At 41.5% G+C, this 25,374-nt stretch overlaps 1 protein-coding gene across 2 annotated transcripts in view; it reads left to right on the forward strand.

Annotated features, from left to right (window-relative positions):
• TTC21A (tetratricopeptide repeat domain 21A) overlaps positions 1 to 18,389 on the forward strand; it is a 60,338-nt gene extending 41,949 nt beyond the window's left edge. For both annotated transcript variants that reach the window (XM_073334672.1, XM_073334673.1), the window contains 8 exons: positions 3,171 to 3,252; positions 3,746 to 3,896; positions 6,598 to 6,759; positions 7,293 to 7,488; positions 9,380 to 9,604; positions 10,242 to 10,362; positions 17,400 to 17,467; positions 17,552 to 18,389. In XM_073334672.1, the coding sequence (XP_073190773.1) occupies positions 3,171 to 3,252; positions 3,746 to 3,896; positions 6,598 to 6,759; positions 7,293 to 7,488; positions 9,380 to 9,604; positions 10,242 to 10,362; positions 17,400 to 17,467; positions 17,552 to 17,629 (1,083 nt within the window). In that variant the 3' untranslated portion in view covers positions 17,630 to 18,389. The remainder of the gene's footprint in view (positions 1 to 3,170; positions 3,253 to 3,745; positions 3,897 to 6,597; positions 6,760 to 7,292; positions 7,489 to 9,379; positions 9,605 to 10,241; positions 10,363 to 17,399; positions 17,468 to 17,551) is intronic.
• Positions 18,390 to 25,374: the final 6,985 nt, after the last annotated feature.

The following is a 25,374-nucleotide window of genomic DNA, read 5'->3' on the forward strand; positions in this document are numbered from 1 at the left end:
GAAATGGGACACCTGAAAATGAGTTTGGATCCCCTCCAAAAATGCAGTTTACTGCATGATAAGTCTGTATGATTATTATTACTTGTTTCATTGTGTCTTTTAATTTGTTATGTTGAAAAATACCCTTTGATATTATTCAAAATAACAGTTCAGGAAAAACAAAGCCAGCAGAAAACACTCAGGTAAACATTCACCCTTCTTCTACTCTTTTTCTTTCTACCTTTCCCCATCTCATTCATTTTCAGCCTTCTTCAACTCTGCTAGCTTTATAGGTTCTCTCTGAATCTCAAAACCCTTCCAAGTGGGATTCAATCTAGGAAATAGCAGGGTATACCTTATTACTGAAGTGCATGTTTTAGCCATGTGATGGGTCAATCAGTGCAGTAACTACTTGTACCAGGAATAACTTGCTTGAAGAATTCAGTCCCAACACAGACACTGATCCCATAAACACATACACATGTGAGTTACCTTAATGGAAGTTTTCTTTGAATTAAGTATAATAATGAATAATACAGTAGTAAAGTAGCCATTGTGTTATTTATTACAATATTCAATTCAGGGTTTTTTTTATATTGGCTCCATTACATTTATTACACTTCATTTAGTATGCTGAAAATTTTCACTGTGGCAATACCGAACTGCATGGTGGAAGCTGTCTCTGATGAAGCTAGAGATTTTGGCAGCTTGGGAGGGGACAGCTGGGCATTTGGGCTCTTGGAGAGGCAGCTTGGGGCAGTGGGATAAGAACATAAGAATGGTCATACTGAGTTAGACCAATGGTTCCATCTAGCCCAGTATCCTGTCTTCTGACAGTGGCCAGTGCTAGGCGCTTCAAAAAGGATAAACAGAACAGGGCAATTTCAAGTGATCCATCCCCTGTCAGCGAGTCCCAGCTTGTGGAATTCAGAGGTTTAGGGACACCCGGAGCATAGGGTTATGTCCCTGACCATCTTGGCTAATAGCCATTGACGGACTTATCCTCAATGAATTTATCTAATTATTTTTTGTATGCAGTTATATTTTTGGCCATCACAACATCTCATTGCACAAGTTCCACAGATTGAATATGTACTGAGTGAAGAAGTGCTTCCTTTTGTTTGTTTTAAATCTGCTGCTTATTAATTTCATTGGGTGACCCCTGGTTCTTGTGTTATATGAAGTGATAAATAACACTTCTCCATTCACTTTCTCCATACCATTCATGATTTTATAGATCTCTGTCATATCTCCCCTCACTTGTCTCTTTTCTAAACTGAACAGTTCCAGTCTTTTTAATTTCTCCTCATATGGAAGTTGTTCCATACCCCTAATCATTTTTTTTTTGCCCTTCTCTGTACCTTTTCCAATTGTAATATATCTTTTTAGAGATGGGGCAACCAGAACTGCATTCAGAATTCAAGGTGTGGGCATGCCATGGATTTATATAGTGGCATTATGATATTTTCTGTTTTATTATCTATTCCTTTCCTTATAGTTCCTAACATTCTGTTATTTGTTGTTGTTGTTTTTTACTGCCATTGCATATTGAACAGATGTTTTCAGAGAACTGTCCACGATGACTCCAATATGTCTTTCTTGAGTAGTAACAGCTAATTTAGACCCCATCATTTTGTATGTTTAGTTGGGATATTTTCCCCATGTGCATTACTTTGCACTTATGAACAATGAATTTCATCTGCCATTTTATTGCCCAGCCACCCAGTTTAATGAGCTCCCTCTATAGCTCTTCACATTTAGCTTTGGATTTAACTGTCTTGAGTAATTTTGTATCATCTGCAAATTTTGCCACCAAACTGTTCACCTCCTTTTCCAGATAATTTATGAATATGTTGAACAACACAGGTCCCAGTACAGCTCCTTGGGGGACCCTGCTCTAATGATCTTTGGGTTCATTAAATAGCAAACAAGTGAATGAGAAAGGAATAAAACTTTAATAGAACAAACGGGAAAGCATCTCTGGTGAACTGCTGCACGCAGTCATATGATGTCCCAATCCCCACCTTCAGGGCACATCTCTAAATTCCGGAGAATTTCTAAATTATAATCTTCTACAAACCTATCTCTACACCTGCTATTTACCTCTCTCTCCACTGTGCAGACTGACCATTTATTCCTACCCTTTGCTTCCTATCTTTTAACCAGCTGCTGATCCATGAGAGGATCTTTGCTCTTAACTATGACTGCTTAGTTTTCTTAAGAGCCTTAGGTGAGGGACCTTGTCAAAGGCTTTCTGAATGTCCAAGTAGACTATCTCAACTGTATCACCCTTGTTCACATCCTTGAAATAGATTGCTGATGCATGGTTACCATTTACAAAAGCTGTGTTGACTCTTCTCCAATATATTGTGTTCATCTATGTGTGTGATCATTTTGTTCTTTACTGTAGTTTCAACCAGTTTGCCTGGTACTTAAGTTAGGCTGACTGACCTGTAATTGCAAGGATCGCCTCTGGAGCCTTTTTTTAAAAATCAGCATTACATTAGCTCTCTTTCAATCATCTGGTTCAGAGGCTGATTTAAACAGTTCTGAAATTTCATTTTTCATAAGCATGTCAGTACATATTTCTGCTAAATGACCAGCAGGAAAATAGCTAATACCCTTGACAATGAAATGATCTTATTTATATTTCAGAGTTAAAACAACCTATTTAAATGAAGGGGGCTGTTCACATCTCTCAAAACTACTGTTTCATGTTTGTCTGCAACTAAAAAGGCAGCACCACATCAGTTTACACTTAGTTTGTTTTCTAGATTATTTCAGCAACCATAATTATTAGAAATATTTTTTAACTGAAAGCTTTGATTTTTGGAACATAATTCTTTAGCAAGGGGTGAATTCTATGGTAAAATGCACAGCTGCAGAAACAGAGAATACCCAGGGCCCTAGAAGTACAAATGAGAGAATTGGGCCCAAATCCAACAAGAGGCAACATCTGGTCTTTACATTCAAGTGTCTATCTGAATAGTGCATAGTTATTTTATTGCATATTTCATATTTTCACTTGGTACATTGTTTAATGCTAGTTCATGCTCAGCTATTTTTAAAACATATCCTTTTTTGGTTGTCAGGACTATTTTCAGAAGGATTAAAATAACTTTTACATTTCTGGTTCTTTTCAAGGAATTCAACTCAGTCACTTTTAATGCAGTTTTTTTCTGCTCTGTTAGATGATGGCAGACCTCATGTTTAGAAAACAGAAGTATGAACAAGCTATAAATCTTCACCAAAATGTTCTGGATAAAGCACCAGGTATCTACTTTTAAATAAGGTGGAGTTTTTTTAGATTCACCCTATTTTTATAAGGTTAACTAATGAAAATATGTGACAACTCTGTTGTCTTAATTTCATCTATAAGACTTCCAAGTAGCATGTTCTGTTCATTAAAAGGAGCTTCTATAGTCCCACAACACTTAAAGGAACAAGATGAATGGGTCTGAAGCTTTGGGATGGAGACTATGCCTTGGCACTTCAGAAGAACAGGAAAAGTTGGTGGGGATTGGGTTCTCTTGTGTGTCTTTGAAGCTCTGCCATTTTCCCTTTTGAAAGCCTTAGTCTCTTCCCAGCTTTGAATCCTCCAGGCATCATTGTAGTACCCTACTGATAGCTGCCTACAGCAAAACATGGCCTTTTTTCACATTTTAAACTAAAGTGTAAGCTTAACATGAATTCGGATAGCCTGAGTTTTTTCAATACAAAGGTAAAGTTTACTTTCTTACTTTGTTACATTGTTATGTCATTTTAGATAACTTCTCCGTCATGGAAAGGTTAATAGATTTGCTAAGAAGAAGTGGTAAGCTTGATAAAGCTACATATTTCTTTGAAATGGCTAAGAAAAAGTCAACTCGAGTACTTTTGGAGCCTGGTTATAACTACTGCAAAGGACTTTACTGCTGGTAATTTGTACTGAGTAGTCTTTAGCAATGTTATAGATACCCTGATGAATAAGGCTATGCAACCCCTGTATAGCTTATGTGTGCTGTTTCAGGTTCATTTTGAGAACTGCGCCCTGCAATTTGGTTTGGAAGAACTGGAAGTGAACCAGCATCTCAGGTTTGCTGGGAAGTTAAAGTTCTAATACAAATTCAATTTTCTACTGGGCTCAAGGCTTTTTGTGGGAGAGGGCAATGTTGGAATAGAAAAAGAAACTCAGGTGAACATAGGAAAGTAGTTGGTTGTATGTAAGAACCTGAATAGAATAGAACAAAGTCAGTTGACTTGAATATATCAGACTCAGTACAAGAGAGTTGAGGTTTGATTGTAAATATTTTACATGGCTCTAAAACCAAGGAGTGAAATCTGGCCCCTTTGATGTCAAAGGCAGAAGTCCCATAGACTTCAGTGAGGCCAGGATTTCACCCAAGATATTTGGATATAATATATTAAACTTCATGTTCTGAGGGTCAAATAATGAAGAATAGTTTCTGCTTTATATAACACCTTTTCATTTGGGGATCTCAAAGCACTTTCCAAACATGTGAGCCCCACAAAGCACCTCAGATAGATATTTTACTTGTTTCACAGATTGATAAATCAAAGCAGCACTTAGCCTCCTTACCTTGAGGTCTGTCTCTACTTGAAAATGTGACTCTAAAAATGGCATTGCAGGGTTCCATATATACTATGTTTCAGTGATTCAAGTATCAAACTAGCACAAGTCAAAAGATGTTTTTCTACTAACTGTTAGCCCTGCAGACTTAATCTGGGATCTGGCCGATCAAGCTGGGTTCTTTCCTTCTCATGAATAATAAAGGTTCCATAGGCCGAAATGCTCCTTGTTCACATCTGTGAAAATGTACTGTAGTCAAATTATACCCTCAGTAATATCTGTGCATCCTGATTATCAGAAGGGCGTTCCACAGGTGTAATTGATTGGAACTTAACAAATGTGTTGATGCACAAGTTGGAATACAATGCAAAACTGACTTACTCTTAGCTGTGATGGCTTTGTAGTGCTAAAAGGAAAAAGGCAATAAAAATACTTATTCTGTAGATATCATCTGTGCAGGATTTTCAGTTCCTGGGTCTTGGCTTCTTAATATGATTGTGGTGGAATTTACCTACCTCTCAAGATTTTTTGACCATCATGGACAGCAGTAACAGGGTAGGGCATGAGCCAGGCCCCCTACTAACTGTTGTGCGCTACTCCTTCCCAAGTAAAAATGCTGCCCACCAGTTATTCCAGTCAGCAGTCAGCAAAGGAGGTCCTATTCTTTATTCTGTATAGATTCATATTCCACACTCATCATGGTAGTATCTGACCACCTTCCAGTAGTGCATAAATAAGGTTAAGATTTTGTCACAGATATTTTTAGTAAAGTCACGGACAGGTCACAGGCTTCCGTTAATTTTTCTTTATTGCCTGTGACCTGTCTGTGACTTTTACTAAAAATATCCATGACAAAATGGGGAGCTCAGCTGTGGGGTCCCCCACACCACCCCGCAGCAGCAAGGCAGCTGCAGGGGCCTGCTTGGAGCCGGGGCTCCCACCACCTTGGGGGACTTGGAGCTCCGGGGCCCCCCACTGCCTGTGGCAGCCGGGAGCTGCAAGGTACCCCTGCCACCCACAAGCTCCAGGGTAACCCCACGGCAGCTGGGAGCTCTGGGGTCCTCCCACTGCTGTTGGCAGGGGGACCCTGCAGCTCCCGTCTGCTGCGGGCTGAGGTCACTGGAAGTCACGGATTCTGTGACTTCTGTGACCGCCGTGAAAAAATCGTGAAAAAATTGACTAACATCTTGTATTCTCCCCTAGGGGGAGAATTTTGAGCTCAGTGGAGCGTTTTGTTTCGTTAGGATTTTGTTTCTGGTATTTTTGTTTGTTCATTTTTTAAGTGTACATGGTCTGTGCAACCTCTAGCATTCCAAGATTCCAGCAATGCTCACTGAGGCCCCAGTTCAAGTATGCACCCCTATTCAGGAAAGAATTTAAACACATGCTTAAATCCCACTGAAGTCAATGAGATTAAATATATGCTTAAAGTTAAGCATATGCTCAAGTGGTTTCCTGAAAACGAATTAATTTAAGCACTTTCTTAAGTGCTTTCTTGAACTGAGTATCTTTTAACTTCCCTTTCCTTCTCCTTCATGTTAGGTCTGGTACGGTTGCTATATAATTGAGGCCTTTGCCAGACTCTGATAATATTAGCAAAGAACAGAACCACAACCACATTTAAATAATATATTCATATAACATTTTATATTTATGTGGCTTTCTGTACCGTTAGTTTGATTTTACATTAATATATCAAAAAAAGACAAACACATACAGGAAAACAGGAATATCATCCATAGAACAATAAGTAATAAGAATTAGTATACATTACAGTAAAAGAATCGTCACACACAAGAATATCAGTACACTATAAAGTAAACTAAACAAGTATCTGGTGCAGATTATGCACTTTTTTATTCCTATTTTTCATAGAATCCATATGTAGAAATGTTCTGTACGTATAACAAATATTACAAGATTTTTCCACGCTGACAAAGGCCTTTTTCATTAGTGCTTTTATGTATATAAATATGGAAATGTTATTGTTAAGATTGATGATCACCCTACACTCTTGCAACTGCATATTACGTATTCTCTCCAAACAGGCACATGGGACAGCCCAATCAGGCACTGAAATATTTCAACAAAGCTCGAAAGGATAGTGACTGGGGCCAGAGAGCCATCAACAATATGATTCAGATCTGCCTAAATCCTGATAATGAGATAATAGGAGGAGAAGTGTTTGAAAGCCTCAATGAAGAGAACAGGTAAAAGAGAAACCCAACACTTATGGAAACAGTTTGTAATAGAGATATGTAATAGAATATCAAATTCATTTTCCATTATATGTCTAAGACTAGCATAAAGCTCTGGTAATTTCTTTCCCCGCTACATGTGTAAAGAGAGGCTAAACACAGTATTTCAGTTCAGCTGTGCACTCTATGCTATAGTCACTAACAGAAAATAGAAACATTTGCCATATTTGTGGGTTTAAAAAGAAGGAGATGAATTTTAATGTTCGTGGAAAATACTGGACTGAGAGACCTGGAGGCTGAAGGCCTGTATTTAGACACAGAATAGATACATGGGGAGTCGCAGTTTAAGGTGCTTCAGCTCTGGTCTGGAAGGGTCAATAGTCTGTAATCTAATATGTGTGAATTATGAGGTATTTAGAAGAAGAAATGCAAATCTGCTCTGTTAAATATGGTGCTATTAGAATTAAAAGATATTGCTTTATCATTAGACAGGATTTGACACTCTAGGAATCATCATGTATGATATTCAATGATAATTTTAACAGTAACTTAAAAGAGAAGAGAGAATCTGAGCAACATGGGATACGCACAGCTGAGAAACTGCTTAAAGAGTTTTATCCTCACTCACAAAAGGGACAAAATCAGATGAAGATGTTACAGAACTGCTGTCTGGTGGCCACAAAAGACAAAGTTAATGTGGAGAAAGCCCTCAGTGTATTTGTAGAAATGGCCCAAAATGAGGTAAGAAAATTCTTCAATTCATCTTAGGTTCCCTTCTGTTGTAAAATGCTAATAGATAACATTTTGGTTTTTACTAGGAGTATTTTCAATTGAGTGGCCACCCATTTTCTCCATAATTTTAAAACGATAAGAGCTTTGAAATTAATTTAATAGGCATAATAAGGTGTTACTGTTTAATGTGTGTTTTGTTATTTCCTTGTTAAAGGATCAGTAAGAGAGAGAAAACTGCAAGCTGCAACATCAGCAGGATAGAGATGAAGCTGTAGAATGTCTGCTTAACTTTCTTTTTGTTGTCATTCTGCCAGCATCACTGTACTTTGATCTCAGAAGGAACCGTTTCTACAAAGTCAGTGGTTGAAATCCTAGCCTCACTGAAGTAACAGAGTTTTTCCCATTGACTTCAATAGAGGCAGGATTTTACCCAAAGTTTTGAAAACTTAATGGACTAAATTTTCAAAAGGATATGTTTTATTTGCAAATTGTGGAAAAATAGCTAGTCACTCTTAATAGATGTACAAATGTACAGGCTTTTCAACAACTGGTACTCAGTAGCAAAGCTGCTACAGCCAGAATGGAAATAAGTGGTAGTAGGATATATATTGTACTTTCAACATAGTCTGGAGTTAAGTCAGATCAAGTTATTCTTAATATTATGAAAAGAATATAGCTAAGGTTTTTTCATTTTCATTGATGAATGCTTTAATTATATGAAGTGCATGATTAAATTTGGATTATTGAGGTTTTGGCTAATTAAGGGAATTTTCATTGTAGTCAACTAAGTGTTGGGAACAGGAGTTTGATCCTACATGCTGCTGAGCACTTCGGTCCTAATCAAGTGAATTATTTATGACCTGCTTAATTGTAAACAAATCAGTACTCTTATTGACTTCCCATGCATGCTTAAAGTTTGCTAAATAGGAGGTAAAATGCTCAGCACTTTGCAGAATTGAGCCCCAGACCCTGGTTTGGTTCACAAAGCGCTTTGGATAGTTGGGGGTTGGATAGTCAAAGTTGTGCTGTACTGCACTGCACAACTGTGCTAGCACACTCTGACAACACCCAGCTCCAAGGGACTGCATCATTGCAGTCGTGTGTTTGCTGCCATGGCCTCCTAGGATATGGAATGTTTTTCCCCTTGGTATTTTCTATACTCACTTTTAAGAAAAAACTGAAAACTCTTCTTTTTCAAAGGTTGTTTTTTATTGTGACCACCGTTGGCCTTCATATGTAGAACATTTTCCTTTTACCTTCCTAGCTTTCTGGTTTTGAGTTTACCATTTTGTTTGTTTTTCATTATATTAGTGGGGGGGGTTCTGTTTTGTACTGTGCTTTGTTATTGTACACACCCATCCTAGGTGCTTTCATGGGGACAAAGAGGGGACATTCTTTGTAAACATATTAGAATGTCATAGTTAAATTTGAGGTAGTTTGTTTTTAACAATTACCTTGTCACCCCAAATACCAATACCCCTAGGACCTCAGTTTTACAGTAGGATCCACACATGGATCTTGAGTGTGCTTGGAGTCCCATTGACTTCTCATTCTTAATCATCATCATAATAAAATACTTAACTCTCATATAATGCTTTCATCTGTAGATCCATCTACACTGTATGATCATAATGGTCTGTCTAAATGGATTCAGTTGCAAGTATTGGGGTATTAGATTGTCATCTCTAATTGTTTATGGCAGACTAGATAACGTAAGGGAAATACTAAAGTTTATTTAACAGTCTCTTGACAACCATGTTGTTTTTAATAATCCAAATGAAATTTGGTTTAACAATGAAAGCTGTTAACTTTTAAAGTAAGACAATAAAACCAGTAATGTTTCTAGACCTTGGAAAGAGTGTAATGTTTAAACAATAGTATTTCTGCTTTTATTTCTTAGAGGGAAAATGTTCCAGCTATTTTGGCAATGGCCCAAGCCTATATGATTCTAAAACAGACTCCCAAGGCCAGAACCCAGCTAAAACGGTTAGCCAAAGCTAACTGGACTTTGTCTGATGCTGAAGAGTTAGAAAAAAGTTGGATGTTATTGTCTGATATATACTGCAAAAGCGGAAAGTATGATCTTGCAACTGAACAACTGAAACGCTGCTTACAATATAATAAGGTGAGAGGAAAAGGAGGTGTTTACAAGGAGATCTTGAAAGGTCAGAAAACATTGTGACCGGTTAGGGATTTGAACACAAATAGAGTTTTTCATTAATAGCCATTTACAATAACCCCAAAAGTAACAGCTGTAATTTAGAACCTGATCTACAATAAAAGTAGGTAATGGATAATAATTAATTTAATGATAGTTAATGGCAAAATCTTCATCACATTGAAATTGGTGAGAGTTTCATTATTGATTTTACTATTGTGATCCTAAACACACACACACACAGACAGTTAATGCAACATTAAGGTTGCACATTTTAAATCACAAAAAGCCAGGAAATGCAAAAGTTAAGCTCACAATGGTAATGTTAACTTGGTCATGTTGCACATTCTGTGTTTTAGTACACATCTTGTTATTATCTTAAGAATAAAACATCAAGCTATACATTTAACAAAAAAAACAGATATAGGAAACAGTGCAATTTTACATTTATATTTCAATGGAAAATGTAATTTGAGCCCTGTATTTACAATCTTGATCACAATTTAAATTCACTAAGATATGAAAAATCAATGCTGTTATGACATTTGGGTATGCTAAGTATTCTCAATAATGATGTAACATTTTGTGGTTTTGGTTTTTTTAGTCTTGTTCAAAAGCTTATGAATATATGGGTTTTATCATGGAGAAAGAACAGGCCTATAAGGATGCTGCAACTAATTATGAATTAGCTTGGAAATACAGTAATCAAGCAAATCCTGCTGTTGGTGAGTTGAGAAAGTACTGTTCTAGCTCAAGTTCCACCTGAATATCATCCAGCACATTTATTCCTGAAAGTGTAACAAATTGTGATGATAATATAGATGCTTCTGCCCCCAGTTACACCTATGCAACCAAACTGAAGATAGTGGTGTTACAGAGGTGTAACTAAGGGCAGCATTTGATCCAGAATGCTGTTAAGAGTTTATTGACAGCTAGTTTTAATATTGCATAATAGTGTAAGAACAGTGAAAATCTGTAGAAGGGCTAAGTACAAAATAGTTGCATGTAGAGGAGTGCAAAAGAGATCCATGTAGAGATGGAGGTATTAGCATATTTGGAAAAGATTTCTTATAAGTTGAAAGACTGAAAGGAAGAATCCCTCTTGGTTTCCAGACCTACTGCATATGACTAATGAAAGTTATACACTTTGGGCCAGATCCTGGGCTGCTCATGAGGTGAGTGAAAAGGTAGCTTTAAGACATCTTTTCTCTCTCTCATTCCACAAGTCACCATATACTGGCTCAGTCCCCCAATACAATGTATATTATACCAGTAGCTCACAGCCCCATTGAGTTGTTCCAGCAGCTGAAATCACTAAAGCATAGGGATATATCAGCCATTCCCCTTTTCCCTGGCCACACACTCTATTCCAGGGGCTGAGAAGCTTGTGATATTGAGGCCACTATGCTGGGTTCTCACCACTAGAGGATTCCCTACTAGCTCTTTAAGATGAATTTAAGGCTGTTTTGCACACTATAGGACATGGCTTGAGACTGCAAAGTTCTCCAAATCTTGCAGGATCCAGTCCTCCTTCTTCGAGTGTTTGCTCATGTCCATTCCATGTTAGGTGTGTGCTCACCACATGCACCGGTGCCGGAAGTTTTCCCCTCAGTGGTATCTGTAGGGGACTGGCTCTGGTGCCCCCTACCCTCAGTTCCTTCTTACCTCCAGTGCCAGTGCTGGAAAGTTCCTTTGCTTCGGCAAACCTTTCCTTCTCTAGAAACTGTTTGTTGCGAACTTTCTATCATAAATAGTTATATCATTTAGTATTAGTTCCCTTAGTGTGTTTTTAGTTAGTGTACCAGATGGGACCTAGCCTTGGGATGGGGCATGACCCAGTCCCCGGGTTTTAAGAACTGTGACCGTTATAGGAAAACTATACTGGTCAGTGATCCACACATTAGTTATTTAAGGTATTTAGGGGAGTCTCCTATTAGTGTCAGGTGTCACATCTGCAGGAGCTTTAAGCCTGGCATGAAGAAAGAGTGGGACATCCAACTTAAAGCACTCCTTATGGAGTCGGCACTGACACCGGCACTGGAGCAGCCGAAATCTGACTCCGTGCTCAGCACCGTGGCTTTGGGCGGAGCGCCCTGCTGGTGCCGTCATCCACCTCCCCAGCACCTGCTAGTAAGAAGAGGAAGACTGGGAGAGGTCGGTCTCCTGCTCACAAGGACAAGGAGAGGGCAGGAGGCAAGCCTAGACCCACAAAGTGAGGCTCATCACCTCCAAGTGGGAGTCAGGCCGCAGGTTCTGTTGAGCGGGTTAGCCCATCCTGGGACGCGCCCACTATCCCGGATAGCAGCATGGGAGTCTGGCACCTGGCGATGCCGTTGACCCCAGAGGCCCTGCAGGTGGCACAGGATATCTAACACCGGTAACGGCAGCTCCCAAATCAAGGGGTAAGTCTGCCTTTGGACCACCCCCTCAGTCCCTGTCAGTGTGGCACTGCTCGTCACCCCAGGGAGCATCCTGCCAGCGCTCACCCGCACAGAGCCACTGCGCCTTGGATGTAGGGCTGCCTACTAGTCAGAGCCCTCAGCGCCAGTCTCCGGATTCTGGCTATTGTTCTGCGGGCTCTAAGAATCTGAGTCTGGCAAGGTGGTGTAGACCTACCAAGGCATGCACAACCCTGCGACCCCAGTACCGGGAGCATTGTAGCAGCTCCCCTTTGAAAGCCTCCATTGGGATTCTCAGTACCGGGAGCGTTGTAGCAGCTCCTCTTCAGATCAATGCTGCTTCTGTGAAATCCTCCATCGGGATTCTCAGTACCGGTCACCAGCCTACCGACATAGGTCGCCGTGCCTGTGTCAACACTCATCATCATGGCATCGGTCATGCTCTTGCTCCTGCTCTATAATTCAGCACTGGTCAGGAAGTGTTCAGCGTAGATTTCTGGGGTACTGTTGTGGATCCGCTGAATGCCAATGCCAGTCATCGGGATCTCGACACAGTAGGTTGTCGCCCGCGTAAAGATCCCACTCGGAGCATGACAGTGGGCACAGCTGGAACCGAGACAGCTGGTTGGCCTTGGTAAAGTCCTGGTCTCCAGAACATGGCCCTCCATCCCTGGGCTCAGAGTTGGACCAGGAACCCCTGCAGGTGGGTCAAGATCCTCCACTGGCGGCACCAGTCCTTCCTGCGGCACTGGCGGGACTATCTTGGCCCCAGGGCCAATGGCCTATGCCATGGCACCCTTGAAACCCGTGGGGGTTCCTGCAGCCATCCCAAGGGCATAAATTGGTGTCAGGAGGCTCCGACAAGCCCTCTGCTATGGTCTCCTGCCTGCCTGAGACAGAGGCCACCATGCCTGGGACACCGCATATGCAACAACTGGGGGACGAAGGCCTGGCTGAGCAGGTCATAGAGGTCATGATGTCTGCTGCACCTGCATCATCCTCCTCATCCCCTGATGAGGACATCATGGGGCTTCCACCTACGGTCCCCCAGGACGATGCCAAAGGTGGGTAGCCTCGAGCTTGGGGCTAGAAACCAAGAAGCTGGAGGAGCCCTCGGACACCCTCTTCAACATCTTCAACTTGGCAGCCCTGGCTAGACTCGCACTGCCAGTACATGAGGGGGTGGCCAAGATTACCAAAGCCCTCTGACCCTCTCATCGCTAACCCCAGTTTCCAAGTGTGTGGAGTGCAAGTACTATGTGCCTGCAAGAGGGTATGAATACCTTTATACCCACCCTGCCCCGAACTCATTAGTGGTGTCTGCAGTCAAAGAGCAGGAAAGGCAGGGACAACCGGGGGCTACTCCCAAAAATAAAGAGGTAAAGAAACTGGATCTTTTTGGGAGGAAGGTTTATTCATCATCAAGCCTTCAGCTGAGGGTGGCGAATCATGAGCCATAACAATGAGGAGGGCAGCATGGCTGCAGTCCTCAGGCTTGTCATTAGAGGTCCAACAGTCCATCCAGGACCTCCCCTTCAATGGCCAAGCTCTGTTTGCGGAGAAAACAGATGACAAGCTGCATGGGCTAAGGGACTCACGCAACACACTCAAAACCCTGGGCCTGTACACCCCAGGGCAGCAGAGGAAGCAGTTTAAGCCGCAACCTCCCCACCAGCAGCGTAGCCAGCCTAGGCAGGATTCCTTCCAGAAAAAGGGCCAGGGCTACAAACACCGTCAGGGCCAGCAGCTCTCTACCTCGTCACAGGCTGGCTCTTCCTGCTCCCAGCAGGGGTCAAAGTGGGTATTTTGAGGGTGCACCCAAGGGCGACATTCCAGCCACTGTCCTGTATCCTGCCCCTCTCCACTTCTCCAACCACCTTTATTTTTTCCTCCCAGCCTGGGCCTCTATAACTTCAGACTATTGGGTCCTCAATACTGTGGTGCAGGGCTATACCCTTCAATTTGTTTCTACCCCCTCCTCCCTCCCCGTCCCTCTTCAGCTACCCCCTCACAAGAGTTTACTGCCTCAGGAGGTGCAGGGCCTGCTGCAGGTGGGAGCCATGGAAGAAGTCCTCCTAGACCTCAGGGGCAAGGGGTTATACTCCCGTTACAATACTTTCTGATCCCGAAGGCCAAAGGGGGCCTAAGGCCCATCCTGGAGCTGCAAAACCCCAACAAGTATCTCAAGAGGTTGAAGTTCCGCATGGTCTCCCTGGCCTCCATCATCCCCTCCCTGGATCCAGGAGACTGGTATGCTGCGCTTGACTTGAAGGATACATATTTTCATATAGTGATCTTTCAAGGACACAGACACTTCCTCCACTTCCTGGTGGGATTCACACACTTCCAGTTCGCAGTGCTTCCCTTTGGCCTGGCAACGGCACCAAGGGTGTTTACAAAATGCATGTCAATGGTGGCGGCTTACCTCAGGCGTTGGGTTATCCTGATCTACCTGTACGTCAACAACTGACTGGTCAAGGGTCACTCCAGGTACTAGGTCCAAATCCAGGACACTGTCAAGATGCTGCTGACCACATGCAGGAGGCTAGGCCTGTTGATAAATGAGGAAAATCAACATTAGTCCCTGTACAAAGAATAGAGTTTATCGGAGCAGTCCTTGACTCCACCAGGGCAAAGGTGTTTCTACCACACAACAGGTTCCAGATGATGGGGGACCTCATTGCCGGTGTTTCTGCGTTTCCTCTCATGATGGCCCGGATATGCCTATTGCTGCTGGGCCACGTGGTGGCATGCACGTCTGCCATCCGCCGTGCAAGGCTCTGGATGCAACCTCACCAGCAGTGGCTGGCTACAGTCTATGCCCCATCCAGGGATCACCTGGACAAGGTCATCACCATCCCACCGGAAGTACTCATTGCAGTGGTGAACCAACCCCGGAGCAGACCTCAATGGCGTCCTGTTCAATAGCCCGCGACCTTCGGTATCACTGATATCCAACGACTCAGACCTCGGCTGGGGAGCGCACCTCGGCGCGATGTGGACACAAGGCATGTGATCCGCAGAGGAGATGACGTTGCATATAAATGTCAAAGAGCTCAAGGCAGTTTGCCAAGCCTGCGCGGTTTTTCTCCCAGCCGAGTGGTTTGAGTCCTGACGGCCTCAATGTTTTACATCTAGAGGTAAGAGGGAGTGCGCTCATCGGCCCTTTGTCAAGAGGCACTCTGCCTATGGGATTTCTGCATTCGGCATGCGATCCGCCTGGAAGCCTGTCACCTTCCCAGCATCAGGAACATGCTGTCAGATCACCTTAGCAGATCCTTCTTTTTTCACAAGTGGTCGCGCCACTCAGAAGTGGTCCAGATACTTTTCCAGAGGTGGAGAACTCCCCGAGTAGACCTGTTTGCCACCAGGCAGAACAACGTTTACTCCCTGCAGGGCCTCAGCAAGGATGCTCTCTCGGACGCCTTTCTCCTGTCCTGGTCAGGATTCCTGATGTACGTGTTCCTGCTCGTCAACAGAGTCCTGTCAAAAATCAAAAGGGACAAGGCTCGAGTCATGATCGCCCTGGCATGGGCACGCCAACATTGGTTCAGCACGCTGTTGGATATGGCAGTAGCCTCCCTGTGGCCGCTGCCCAACCGCCCAGACCTTCTCTCGCAAGATCATGGTCACCTCCTGCACCCCAACTTCACCTTTTTTGAAAGTAGAAAACCCTCCACTAACGCGACTTACCTGGCGAAGTGGACAAGGTTCTCCCACTGGGCGTCTGAGCATAGTGTCTCCCCGACGCACTCTTCTCTGTAGTCCATTTTGGAATATCTGCTCCTTCTGAAGAATCGGGGCCTGGCCCTCTCTTCTATCAAGGTTCATCTGGCTGCCATCTTGACTTTTCAGACGTCAATTCAGGGTAAATCGGTGTTCTCGCATGAGATGTCAGTCAGGTTCTTGAAGGGCCTTGAAAGGCTCTTCCCTCCCATTAGGGATCCTGTCCCACAATGGGACCTCAATCTGATTCTCTCCAGACTCACGGGTCCGCCCTTTGAACCCTTAGGCTCTTATTCCCTTTCCCACCTCTCACGGAAAGTTGCCTTCCTTGTGGCAGTGACGTTGGCTAGACGAGTGTTGGAGATTAAAGCCCTGACCTCGGAACTGCCGTATATGGTCTTCTGCAAGGACAAGGTACAGCTGAGACCCCATCCAGCATTCCTGCTGAAAGTGGTGTCTTCCTTCCATATCAACCACGACATATCAACCATATCTTCCTCACGGTGTTCTATCCTAAGCCTCACAAGACCAGAGAGGAGAGGTGATTGCACACCTTGGACGTTCATCGTGCCTTGGCGTTTTACCTGGAGCGCACTAAGCTCTTTCATATGTCAACATAGCTCTTCATCGCGACAGCAGACAGGATGAAGAGCCTTTCCATGTCTTCTCAGAGTATTTCCAACTGGATCACCTCCTGCATCCGGACCTGTTATGAGTTGGCACAGGTCCAACCTCTTCCTCTAGTGAAGGCCCACTCAAAGAGAGTGCAAGCGTCCTCGGCGGCCTTCCTGGCACATGTCCCCATCCAGGACATTTGCAGAGCCATGACGTGGTCTTTGGTTCACATGTTTACGGCACACTACGCCATCACCCAGCAGGCCAAAGATGATGCTGGGTTCAGCAGAGCTGTGTTACAAGCTACACGTCCATGAACTCCTACCCGCTTCCGTTGGTACTGCTTGGGAGTCACCTAACGTGGAATGGGACATGAGCAAGCACTCAAAGAAGAAAAGCCAGTTACCTTTTCCATAACTGGTGTTCTTTGAGATCTGTTGCTCATGTCCATTCCATGACCCGCCCTTCTTCCCTGCTGTTGGAGTTCTGACAAGAAGGAGCTGAGGGTGGGGGGAGCTGGCGGCGCTCCTTATACTTCAGCATACGCACGCCACTCTAGAGGGCGCCAGAGCTGGTCCCCTACGGATACCACTGAGGGAAAAACTTCCAGCACCAGTGCATGTGGCGAGCACACACACCTAACATGGAATGGACATGAGCAACACATCCTGAAGAACACCAGTTATGGAAAAGGTAACTGTTTTTTACTGCAAGCTGAGTTAGGTCCAAAGGGTGTATAAACCCTGTCTACTTACCAGGGACATTTCTTTTAAGGACTTCTGACTTTTCATTTTGCTAACATCATGCATAAATTAATCCAGTTAAAATGCCCTTGTAGAAAATATTTGCACCACAAGTTATAAGTAAATTATTTTGATGCAATTCTATTATATCATATTTTAACATGAGTTCATCAGAGTTATTTGCCTGAAGTGCTATTTAATAAATGTTAAGTCTTAAGACTATCTGTAGTTTTTGTATTCAAATCCAATGAAATCACAACTTTTCCATCCCTTCTGCAGGTTTCAAACTTGCTTTCAATTACCTGAAAGATAAGAAATATGTGGAGGCAATAGAAGTTTGTCATGATGTAAGTTCTACAGAAAACTTTTAATTAGATAATGAAATAGATTGTTCCTAATTTATTGATTTTCCATCTTTTCTTTTTCACTAGGTTTTGAGGATATGCCCAAGTTACCCAAAAATTAGAGAAGAGATTTTGGAAAAGGCTCAAGCAGCTCTCAAACCCTAGAAATAAAAGTCTTGATAATATGAAATGCTTTGATATCAGAAATATGTCAATAAGCACTAGAAATAAAAACATATTGAAAGTAAAGATTATTATGCATTTTAGATGTTCCAATTAGTACAAAACTCAGCCTTGCCTCTTTGCAGAGAGTACGCTGCTGAAACTTGTGGAAATGAACAGCTATTAAGACTCAGGCATGGCCATTAGACTTTGTATATGGACTGACAAAGGAGAATTGTAAATTCAGCAGAAGAGTATATCCTCTTTATCTTATCTACATTATTTACTGGATTCAGTTTAAAAGAAAATAGAGTGGGCCTGATTCTCATTTTTAATAAGGCCCCTTTCTATCGTTCTGTCAGAGTGAAGGAGTCTTAAAGTGAGAGTTAAACTATGTTTACATATACTTTAAGGCTCCTTTACCCTGTCAGAGTGGTGTAAAGAGGCTTTACTGTAAATGGGATTCAGGCTCAATATATTTAATTTACAATATATCCAAGTACTTTAAAAAATATTTTAAGTACAGAGTTTAGGAAAATTTTGAAGGTTCCCATTATGGCATGCCTGTGGGACTCACTTGCCTAGTGAATGTAATATTTAAAGTTCTTTTCAAAGAAGTGTGTATCTCTGTATGTATTAACTCTATAGTGTTTACCCAATGACTGGTTATTCAGATCAGACACCACTTTAGTGTTTTATCAGCAAATGTGGTTTAGACATTTATATTAATAAGACTAAGCCATCCTTTTGAAAAAAAATCTATTAATCTATGCTTTTAAAAAATGAATTAGTTTTGAACTTTATTTTAAAGCTTCTTCATGCATTTATTTTATTTTACTTTTTTTAGTCACTTAATGAGAATTCATTTTAAATATATATATTTTTAGATATTATGTAATTTTTCTCCACAACTTACTCTAATTCAGGAGGAGCATTGGCTGCAAGAGAGAGAAATGTCATTTTTATTCACAGCTTCTTCAAATAATCAAACAATTCAGATCAGTTATATTGAAATAAATAATTCATCCTCCAACAATAAAAGCAGAAGGCGGGACAAGGAAAAGTAATTTGTCCCTTTTCCTTGGTTTATTGATGATTGAGACCAATATATAAAGTAAATTAAACTGATTAAAGTTTTGTCTGTCTTCACTATTATGTATCAACAAACTCTTTTTGCTTATGTAGTTATAGGGTTCTGTTAGAGGTGGATAAACTCATCTTGCGTAATTTGGATCCAACTTTAATATTGAGTTTGAAAGTTCAAACCAAGCTTGACTGATTGTGAGTTTGCATTCCACTTAGATGAGCCTGTGAGAAGAGGGTGCAGAGAAAGAAACTTGAATGAAAAATGAAATGCCAAATGTAGGTTACTTATGTAACTCTAGCTTTTGGCAGGGATCTTCTCTCACTAATACATAATTCTGGATCTGATTTAGGAAAGCAGGTAAACATGTGTTTAAGTTCATCCCTATCAGGACAACACTTAAGCATGTTTAATTCTAGCACGATTAAAGTTAAGTATGTGTTTTAAGTGCTATCTTGAATAGAGACGCTTTACTGAGTTGGGGCCATAAAGAAGGAGAGGAAACAAAGCTTTTACTGCAACATAGAAAAGAGTCTGAACTGCAAAGTTCAAATTCAGACTTTTTGTTCTGTCCATTTTATATTGAGAGGTTTTCTGTGATTATTGGAGTTGGATGTGAGGTTTCCCAAGGTCTGGGGGTATTTGGATCCAAGGTTTTGATTTGAACTTATCTCTAATTGTAGATTATGTACCAATACACTATATCTACTAAAAAAGAAAAGGTGTACTTGTGGAACCTTAGAGACTAACCAATTTATTTGAGCATGAGCTCACGAAAGCTTATGCTCAAATAAATTGGTTAGTCTCTAAGCTGCCACAAGTCCTCCTTTTCTTTTTGTGAATACAGACTAACACAGCTGCTACTCTGAAATATATCTACTAAGAAATTAATGTAATTGACAAAAAATGGTTTATAATGTTGGTAAACTTCAACTAAGAATTATGTATTGAATTATACACAGTAACTACAATGAAGTTATTTTTCATGCACATTGTAACTGTACTGTAAATATAGTCTAGTAAATGTATAGGACTTTGTGGCACATACAAATATCAAAACTACAGTATAGTTATCATGAAATTCATATATCTACAGTATATTAGATGAATGAACTTCAACTTTGGTTTTCTGAATCTTTGTAAACAAATTGTTCAAGACCTACAAAATCTCAAACTCTATTGTGTTCACCCCAGGCTAGTATTTACAGTATTGCATAAGTTATGTTCTATATTTTGATGAGTAGAATTTGACAGCATGGAACTTGTGATGCCCTGGAAATATCCTTTCCATATTCCTGGCCATGAATTTGGCACTAGTGAAGTAGAGACATGCCCCAGAAAATCAATTGCAGGTTTTATTGGAGCCATGGTGTATGATAAGTATCAGGGGGTAGCCATGTTAGTCTGTATCCACAAAAACAACAAGGAGTCCGGTGGCACCTTAAAGACTAACAAATTTATTTGGGCATAAGCTTTGGTGGGTAAAAACTCCACTTCTTCATATGCATGGAGTGAAAATTACAGATGCAGACATAAATATACTGACACATGAACAGAAGGGAGTTACCTCAAAAGTGGAGAACCAGTGTTGACAGGGCCAATTCAATCAGGGTGGATGTAGTCCACTCCCAATAATAGATGAGGAGCTGTCAATTCCAGAAGAGGCAAAGCTGCTTTTGTAATGAGCCAGCCACTCCCAGTCCCTATTCAAGCCCTGATTAATGGTGTTAAATTTACAAATGAATTTTAGTTCTGCTGTTTCTCTTTGAAGTCTGTTTCTGAATTTTTTTTTGTTCAAGTATAGCTACTTTCAAATCTGTTACAGAATGCCCAGGAAGATTAAAGTGTTCTCCTACTGGCTTTTGTATGTTACCATTCCTGATGTCCGATTTGCGTCCATTTATTCTTTTATGTAGGGACCGTCCGGTTTGGCCAATGTACATGGCAGAGATTGCTGGCACATGATGGCATATATCACGTTAGTAGATGTGCAGGTGAATGAGCCTCTGATGGTGTGGCTGATGTGGTTGGGTCCTCTGATGGTGTCGCTAGAGTAGATATGGGGACAGAGTAGGCAACGAGGTTTGCTCCAGGGATTGGTTCCTGGGTTAGTGTTTCTGTGGTGTGGTGTGTAGTTGCTGGTGAGTATTTGCTTCAGGTTGGGGGGCTGTCTGTAAGCGAGGACTGGCCTGTCTCCCAAGGTGTGGGAGAGTGAGGGGTCGTTCTCCAGGATAGGTTGCAGATTGTTGATGCATGATGGAACAGAACACTGTGAGGTTGCTTAGCTCTCTGTAGATGTCTGGGAAAGCTGCTAGTTCTTCCCCTTAATTCTTCAGTGAAAAATCCTCTTCCTGAGCCTACATCTTGTATCTCATAACGGCGAGGCAAGTGGCGAGCTAAGGCTACCCCTTCCTATGCAAAAGGTTCTTGTTTTACTTCTCTTTTCCGGCCACACTCATCCTGTTTGGAGTCTCACCCACTTGCTCCATCTAGATTGTGAACTCTTGTGGGGCCAGGATTGGGTTCTTACTACTTGTTTTTACAGCAATTAGTCCCATGGGGCTCTGGTCTCTGTTTGGAGCCCATAGGCTTTACTACAATACAATACTATACAAACAGTCTTTCACATTCCCCTTCAGCGTCTTCATTCTGCCAGTGACAGCAGTCTCCAGGCTTTTTTTCCTTCCCCCATTATTGACTTTATAACTTCTTCCATGCAACCCTGTGACCAGGGTCCTAGTGGGGAGTCAGCTCTGGTCACTCAGGGTGAACTGCAAAGAATGGGGCAGCCAAGCTCCAAAAAGCTGGTGGATATTCCAATACTTAGATTTACCAAGCCAGCATAAAGTAGCTTCTTTATTACTTCACTGGTTACTCAGAAGTCCAAACACCACAGTTCCCTTAAAGTGATCCAGCCTCAGGCCTCCATCCAGGTACCCATGTCAAATATGATGAAAATTTCTGTAAATCTTATTTCATCATATAAAAGAAAAGGTTCTACCAATCCCAAAGGATCGGACACATCACCTCCCAGGTTAATGAATGTTTCAGATCTTACCCAAAGACACACTACAGCCAATTCTTATGAACTAAACTAAAATTTACTTAAAAACAAAAGAGAGAGAGTATGGTTAAAAGATCAATATACATACAGAAATTAGTTCAATTCATTGAGCTTCAGATTCACAGCAGAGACGGTGAACTTTGTAGTTGCAAAGAGTTCCTTTAGAATTCAGTTCATGGGTCATAGTCAAATGTCCAAATCTCATATTCAGGGCATACCAGCATAAATGGGACCTCAGTCTTATGACTCAAACTTCCCCTGATGAAGTCTAAGCAGACCTGAGATGACAGAATCAGGACCCAAGGATCTTTTATGCAATTTCATGTCTTTTGACAAGTTGGAATTCCTCAGAGAACAAAAGGTAATTAGGGTGACTTTGAAAAAGGTCCATCACGGGTACTTAGCTATATGAATTAACGTAAGGCCATTTGCTTGTTCCTCCATCATTCGCAGTACATTTCAAAGAGAGATGAATACTGAGATATCCCATGTTTACAATTAATTTACATGATAGGATGTTCTTTTGACCTCTGAATGATCAGAATACAGCATAGACAGGGACTGTTGATTTTGTCAACTTTTTGTCCACCCTACTCATACATATGTAAATACACAAAAACACAAACATTATCTCCCCACAGGTCTTTTAAGGGTTATTTATTTTGCAGGATGTTTAACCCTTTCTAGCCATGTGTCACAAACCACGTGTGCATGGAGCAAATTTCCTAGTGCATTAGTTCCACTTCCTCTCTTCATTCAGATACCTCCTCAAGATTCATTTTTTTCACAAGTCCAATAGGTATAGCACAGAACAGAAATCAGACAGTCCTTCAAGAGCTCCACCCTAAAACAGCTAAAGCAGAGGAATGCTGCAAACAGCTGTAGTTCATCAGCAGTGTAATTTATTTCTCCTTTGGTATTACAACATGACATTACATCAAAGCAATTCAGCTGAAAAATGCATATGATACTCTGTGTATTACTGTAAAGTACAGATTATGGACAAACAAGCTAAACAACATGATATTCAAAAGCAAAATATACAAACAACAGTATTTTTCAACCCTGGGAACAAGCACTACCCTTTTGAATAACAAATTAGCAACAGAAACGAAGTGAGTTTGCCAGGCCTAACAAAAATAGGCACTGACTCTGTGGGTGCTCTGGGGCTCAAGCACCCATGCGGCAGGGGGGGGGGGCGGATGAATAGTGGGTGCTCAACACCCAGGAGCCAGAGCTTGCATGTGGAATGTGATGAGTTCTGTGTTGCTAACAACTTCTGCCCGTGGGGCAGGGAGTTTGTTTATAAACAGAGGCAGGGTGAAAAGATAACAAAAAGCTTGTCATTAAATTAAGAATCATTAGATGATCCTGAAAGCATTCCCTGGCACTCCAGTTAAAAGATAGGAATAAATGGTCCATTTTCAGAATGGAGAGAAGTAAATAGTGGTGTCCCCTGAGGGGCTTGTACTGGTCTGGGACCAGTGCTTGTTCAACATATTCATAAATGATCTGCAAAAAGGGGTGAACAGTGAGGTGGCAAAGGTTGCAGATGATACAAAATTACTCTAGATAGCTAAGTCCAAAACAGACTGCAAAGAATTACAAAGGATTTCACAAATCTGGGTGACTTGGCAACAAAATGGCAGATGAAATTCAATGTTAAATGCAAAGTAATGCACTTGGCAAAATACAATCCCAACTATACATATAAAATGATGGGTTTCAGAGTAACAGCCATGTTAGTCTGTATTCGCAAAAAGAAAAGGAGAACTTGAGGCACCTTAGAGACTAACCAGTTTATTTGAGCATAAGCTTTCGTGAGCTACAGCTCACTTCTTCCGATGAAGTGAGCTGTAGCTCACGAAAGCTTATGCTCAAATAAATTGGTTAGTCTCTAAGGTGCCACAAGTACTCCTTTTCTTTTTATATAAAATGATGGTGTCTAAATTAGCTGTTACCCATCAAGAAAGAGATCTTGGAGTCATTTGTAGTACTCTGGAAGCACTATGTTTCCAGAGTACTGCAAATTCATAAGAATCCTTCTCACTGTGCCTGTATTATCCTGAACTCATTCTCCAGCTTCAGAAGGCTTAAAAATTACCTCCAGTCATCAATGGGACAGAAGCAACTGAATAATGTAGATACTGAATAATGTAGCTGTTCTTAACGTGCCTCAAAACAATACCAGGGAACCTAGATGTAAATAATATTGCTGACAGTTTCATCCAGAAAGCTACAATGAAACATAATGTCTTTAAACTGGGACACTAATGAAGACAGTTTGTAGGTGACTGCAATGATTTTAATATACTGTACTTCATGATAATGTAATTATTAGGGCTGTCAAGTGATTAAAAAAATTAATTGTGATTAATCACACTGTTAATAATAGAATACCATTTATTTAAATATTTTGGATGTTTTCTTCATTTTCAAATATATTAATTTCAATTTCAACACAGAATACAAAGTGCACTGTGCTCACTTTATATTTATTTTTGATTACAAATATTTGCAATGTAAAAAATCCCAAAGAAATAGTATTTTTCAATTCACCTAATAAAGTACTGTAATGCAATCTCTTTATCCTGAAAGTTGAATTTACAAATGTAAAATTAAGTACAAAAAAACCTGCATTCAACAATAAAATAATGCACATTATTTTGTTTTTGAGTGCGGTTATGTAACAAAAAAGAAATCTACATTTGTAAGTTGCACATTCACGACAAAGAGATTGCACTAGGGTACTTGTATAGGTGAACTGCAAAATACTATTTCTTTTGTTTATCATTTTACATTGCAAATATTTGTAATAAAAAATAATATACACTTGGATTTCAATTACAACACAGAATACAATATATATGAAAATGTAGAAAAACATCCAAAACATTGAATGAGTTTCAATTGGTATTCTATTGTTTAACAGTGCGAGTAGAAGAGCAGTCCCTTAGCCTTAGAGTAGCTGTTATCAGTTAATTTACATACAGATTGTGGACACTTAAGTCATTAGGTGCTTGGAGGCCTCCACCACCTGCCCCAGGCCACGGGGCATGCCGCAGGCCCACGGCTTCAAGGCTTACGCCACGTGCCGCAAACCTATGCCAGTTAGTGTCCCCCATGACTCGTGTCTACGTTGCCTGGGGGATGGACATCAAACTGAAAGGTATAGGATTTGCAAGGCATTTAAGCCCAAGGACAAGGAAAGAAAGAGATTTTCACCTAAAGCAACAGTTGATGGAGGCTGCATTGCAGCAGCCGGGCCTGGAGCACCCGATTCCAGCTCAGGCTTCCTCGCTGCGTAGTGCCCTGGAGCCGTCGAGAGACCTGGCACCGGCTAAGCACTGTAAACTGTCGGCCCTGGAGCACCAGGCTAGGCCCTGGCACCAATCGTCCTCCCCGGTGCGGCCCCCGGCGCAGCCTAAAGGAAGGTGTGGTCATTCCCCCACAGGAGGCTGGCGCCTCCCAAGGCCCCGAGAGCCGACAAGAGCGGGAAGGCCGCGGTACCGGTGCTGACGCAGGCGGTCCTGGCAGCACAAGCCCCACCGAGCCCAGACCTAAGTGAGCTCAGTGTGGACGATGGGCTCGAGGGCATAA

The sequence above is a fragment of the Lepidochelys kempii genome, chromosome 2 (genome assembly GCF_965140285.1).
Source record: "Lepidochelys kempii isolate rLepKem1 chromosome 2, rLepKem1.hap1, whole genome shotgun sequence".
Taxonomy (NCBI): Eukaryota; Metazoa; Chordata; order Testudines; family Cheloniidae; genus Lepidochelys; species Lepidochelys kempii.